This window comes from Phalaenopsis equestris, unplaced genomic scaffold (assembly GCF_001263595.1).
Source record: "Phalaenopsis equestris unplaced genomic scaffold, ASM126359v1 Scaffold198476, whole genome shotgun sequence".
Classification (NCBI taxonomy): Eukaryota; Viridiplantae; Streptophyta; class Magnoliopsida; order Asparagales; family Orchidaceae; genus Phalaenopsis; species Phalaenopsis equestris.
In genome coordinates this window covers 14,335-19,633 of record NW_018218392.1, presented here as the reverse complement: position 1 = coordinate 19,633, position 5,299 = coordinate 14,335, and the positions used below count along the sequence as shown (strand labels likewise).

Below are 5,299 nucleotides of genomic sequence, written 5' to 3'. Positions count from 1 at the left end.
TACCAAATATTTACATATATATATATATATATCAACTTACTAATATGTTTATTGTGAGTAAAATATTTAATTAGTTTAACACCTTTTTATTCATTATGGATGCTATTGTTCAACTTTGATATGTTACTGTGCCTGAAATCTAAATCATAATTTACGAGCATTTTCCAGGAATTTACGAGCATTTTTCAATTGGGCGTTTACATACATACCACATAATTTTTATGTGTTTACTTATCAAATGACTAAACTTTCATATTTACATGCATAACCCTCTAATTTTTATTATCTTATTAAATATACGACTGTGATCTAAAGCCTCAAAGTCTTGAAATATTTAATTTACATACGCCGTTAGACCTTTCTGTTTTCTTTTCATCCTCCACCAAATTTTACTATGTAAATAAGAAAAGTTGGAGACTTCAATACGAAAAACTCATTTATATATTCAAAGTAACACATTTAATTAAAAATATTATGAAATAAATTATGAATATGCGATAAAATTTATGATTTTGAAGACATAACTATCTCCAACAACTTCGGATATGTATTTAGAGTAATTTTAATTTTATTTTTATTTATTTTAGATGCATTTGGACATGAAATGAAGTTTATTAAATCAGAGCTATACATTAAGAAGATCATCAGCATAGTCAGCTTAGTCAACTGACGACCAAGTGCTTAGCTAGTTTGATCTACATCCAGAGCAAGGTCAATATTATCTGTTAAGTAAATGTTTTTAGAATAATAAAGATAAAAAGCAGAGCCTTAAATCATAGTGACCATCATAATCTTTAACTTCGGATATGTTTGGAGCGTTTAATGTATGTTTTATGTTTCATACTGTCACCATAATTTCGTTTGAGGAATTGATTCTTTGTCATTTTCTAGAAATTTATGTGGTATAATTTTCTTATTATTATTTTTCAACTAACCTTTTAAAGTTTGGTGGTTGCAAGAAAACTATTTTCTATTCTTTTTTAATATATATATATATATATATATATATATAAAATTTTTTCAATAGGGCAATGCATTGTGAATTTTTTCACTTTTTAGGGTTTTTCACATAAAAATCGAGATATCACGCTCGTTACTCATCTTTATTATATGACTGTATTGGATTCCCATACAATGCTAAGACACTAAATAATCTCTCAACACTGAAAATCATCTCACATCTTATCAATATATATATATATATATCGAAAGACAAATCATATCTTTCTGGCGGCCACAACACTTACGAACTGTTTGACAACCGGTTTTAAGCAAAATTTAAGCAAGATTTAAGATAAGTCCTGCCAAATGGCAATAAATGCCTCTATAAATCTTAAGCTATTGTTAATCTCAAAATGATGTTGCTTCTCAATAAATCTGAGATTCACTAAATCTTGTGAATCAGTGGATTTAGTAAATCTGGGATGATCAAAGAGGAAGCATGGCGTGAACAACTTTAACTTCATCAATTGTTTCTGATATGAGCTGAGCGAAAGGATGAGAAAGATGGAAGTTTCGGTGGTATTTGTAAGCCGTGATCATACTGTTGTTTTCCCAAGTAGCTTTAATGGTGACAATATTGCAGAAGTCTTTTGGGTGACAACGGGAGAGGAGTTACATAAACGAAGGTTTTGGAAAGAGATGGGAAGTTTGGGCGAAACCAGAAGAGGAGAAGATTGTAGGCGAGGCTTTCAACAAAGCTGGAAAGAGAGAGGTAGGTTTGTGGTTTTAATTTATTTTTATTTAAATGAAAATATTGATTTAATAGATTAATAATTAAAAATTAATTTTAATTTTATCAAATTAATTATAATTAGATAAATTTATATGTAATTATGTAATAGTTAATTAATGAATAAAAATATTTTTTAAGTTTAAATTATTAATAAAAATCTAAGCAATTCTTAATTTATATAATTAATAATCACTTAATGTTAAATATTTGGCTAATAAGTAATTGGTTTAAAAAAATTATTTATTATTAATTTATATAAATAATTATTATTTAATGTAAATGCCCCTTTTTTATATACTTCGAGGTTTTAGATCACAATTGCATTTTTTTTAATGTAATCATTATCTTCGGATGTTTAATAAATTATGATAAAACCTGCTAAATCTTTCTCAGGCTAGCAAAAAAATTCTCAAGATTTACATATTAACAAACCAAATATTTTTTATGATTTAACCATTTAAAGATTTGATAAATTTGGATTTATATGATTTACTAAATCCTATTTGAACTAAATCCTACTCGCAATCAAACAATCATTTGGGCTTCGTTTAAGAAAACATTAAAGCTCTGTTCGGTTGCTATGAACGACCGCAACATCAATTTTTTGTCATTTTAAAACTTAGATGATAATGCTCTTTCCACTACACGACTTTTCAAGGCGTTTAGCTTAATGGCTAAGCATTAGCTAGGTTAGTTTGCAAAATACAACTTTCCACCACAACTACTAAAAAAAAAAACATAAAATATAATTTTGTCAAATGTCACAAAGTACTGTGCCTAAACAAAACCTTAGTTGTTAGACAATCACCTCTCTAATCTTCAATAATATTATATACTTCTATGGTTCTAATAAATTCTAATTTATCTCATATAAAAATATATATATCAATGATGCAAGATAATAGACCACTTATCTTTACATTAAGTACTCTACCCAAGATGTCATCAACCGTACAAAATGGACTAAAAAAGGCTTAGCTACTTCCATCCAAAGCAAGTTGAACATTGGGTGTGACCATACATGATTTTATAAATAGTTGAATTAAATAATGATCTTACATGTCATCCCATCTTTCAATTTACACCCTTACAATATTTTTAATTTCATAGAACATACCGTGGATAAATATAATTTTATATCATAATCGAAGATTCCAACAAGCTTTCTAAGAACGTTCCTCGAAAAAGCCCGATTGAAATGGTTCAAGGCCTCATGGGAGTCATGGGGCATCCCCATATTGACCAAACGTGCTCTTTTAGCATGGCTGACTTCATTGAATTTAGAACATCTAAATAAGAGTTTATTAAGTAATGTATTTTCACATTTTTATACTTTTATATTGCAGTTTCAAATTTTACAAGTCATATTCTTAGTGTGTTCATTAATTTCTTTCACAAAATAATCTTATAAATCTGTAAATTATAAAATTCTTATGGGTTATCTGCCTTCATTTGTATAAGGATTGGCTCGCTTTAAAAAAAAAAAATAGAAGAATTTATATATGCGAGACATTTGTTATAGAATTATATATAATACATAATATTTTAGATTTATATTTATAACAAATTGGTGTTGTTCAATCGTTTTTAGACATATGGTTCTGTATCATCTGTGCGCTCATGTAACCTAGAAGAGACAGAGAAAAATAGGGTGAAAGAAGATGTTGGAGTCCGGAGGTATCTCCATTGAATATTCTTCAATCTAATCTCTTAGAGAGAGAGATGCACCGGAAGATCTCCTCCCAATACATAACGAGAAAATAATTTGAAGTTACTAAATCATCCCCACATATATGTCAAGTGGCTCATAAGTGATCATGAAGATATGTAAATCCTTTTAACGCTGATTCATATTTTAGTTATTTTCCAATTACATATATGCCCAAATAAACATATAATTTCTCATATTTACACAATGTAATACTTCTTTGCCCACCAGTCCTTCTCCAAGGTCAAAGTAACTACCAGAAGAAAAAACAGAACAAGTTCCCCTTTTCTTCTCTAATCTTAAAAGCATCCGTCTCCACTCATCCTCAAGCTCCTCAATGGAATCATCTCCTCCACCTCTCCTCCCACTCACCTTCAATAACTCCGACGACACGCTCCTCTTCAATATCATTCTAGCCTCCCCCTCCTCCTCTGTCGGCCCCAAAGCTTCGACTTTAACCTCCGAATCCCGGCCAAAGGAGCAGAGGAGTTCCTACAGAGGCGTCCGCCGTCGGCCATGGGGTAAGTTCGCCGCTGAGATCAGAGACTCAACTCGGCATGGCGTCAGAGTGTGGTTGGGAACATTCGACACCCCGGAGGCGGCGGCGCTGGCTTATGACCAAGCTGCTTTATCTCTGCGCGGGCCAATGGCAATGCTCAATTTTCCGGTGGAGAAAGTGAGGGAGTCGCTCAGAGGAGTCGAGTATGGAGAGGAAGGGTGTTCGCCGGCGTTGGCGCTGAAGCGGCGCCACTCTGTTCTTCGGAAGTCGGCGGCGAAGAGGAAGGCGGTGGAGGGCGTGGTTGAGTTGGAAGACTTGGGAGCTGAATACTTGGAAGAGCTGCTTACTGCATCTGACGTCACTGCAAGCTGCTGCTGATCGAATTTTTTTTTGGAAAAGTTTTGCATTTTGATTATAAAAATTTAAAAATGTATTATTTGCAGACTGGAGTTGACGGTGCTATTTAATGGGCATAGAATTGTTTGCATAATGAGCACTTCATTTGATTGGAGTTCATAAAAAATGAAAGAGAAATTTACAGGGATACCACGCTATTCTTTTGTTTTTGTGGATCTATCGAATGTATAAAATTTGAAATTTATACTTTGATAAGCCGTGACTAAATTTTTTGGCAAACAAAGATCTCGAGATATGGCATGAAATTCAAATTCTTTTTTTTGGGTGGGAAAGATTCAAATTTCAATTAAAAATTATTCAGAAATTTGATTTTAGGAAACTTAATTTTAATTAAAAATGATCCAAAATTTTAATTTCAGCAAACTTATACTCGAACTGACCGACTTGACAAAACAAATAAAATGATATCGAAATTGGTCTAATCGGAGTTAAATCAAGCCAAAATCGAGGAGTTAAGTTATTTTTGGAAGTTTCTAGTGTCCATTATAAAAATAAATGGATTTCAAATCTGATAACTTATAGTCTAATCGAACAACTTGATGAGACGAAACTAGCAAGCATAAGAGCACTCAACTATGACATCACCAAGGCTTTCAAATGCTTAGGAAGTGTCGTTTGATTCAGATAATCTCTTCGGGTCGTCTGATATAATGAACTTGAATTCTTTTTTTTTATAAGAGAGGGAGGTTGACCAAAAGAAAATATGTTGAGATTTTCATACCTCTTTTATATTGTTTTTAATGATATTGCACTTTAAAGAAAGATATTTTTGATGTTTTGATACAGAAATGATGAATTAGGGTCAATGGAGCAAAAAAATACAAAAATAAGCGAATTTGAAGCAAAAAGGACCAAAATGTAGAGAATTTCACTAGAGCGCCGACGGCGTCATCGAGGCCGCCGACGGCGAGCTTTTCCCGAGACTACAGGACAAATTATT

At 31.9% G+C, this 5,299-nt stretch overlaps 1 protein-coding gene across 1 annotated transcript; it reads left to right on the top strand.

Annotated features, from left to right (window-relative positions):
- The first annotated feature begins 3,707 nt into the window (after positions 1–3,707).
- LOC110035611 (ethylene-responsive transcription factor 1B-like) lies at positions 3,708–4,321 on the top strand. The gene has a single exon (XM_020739869.1). It carries the CDS (start codon positions 3,781–3,783, stop codon positions 4,318–4,320), a length of 540 nt encoding a protein of 179 aa, XP_020595528.1. The 5' UTR covers positions 3,708–3,780; the 3' UTR covers position 4,321.
- Positions 4,322–5,299: the final 978 nt, after the last annotated feature.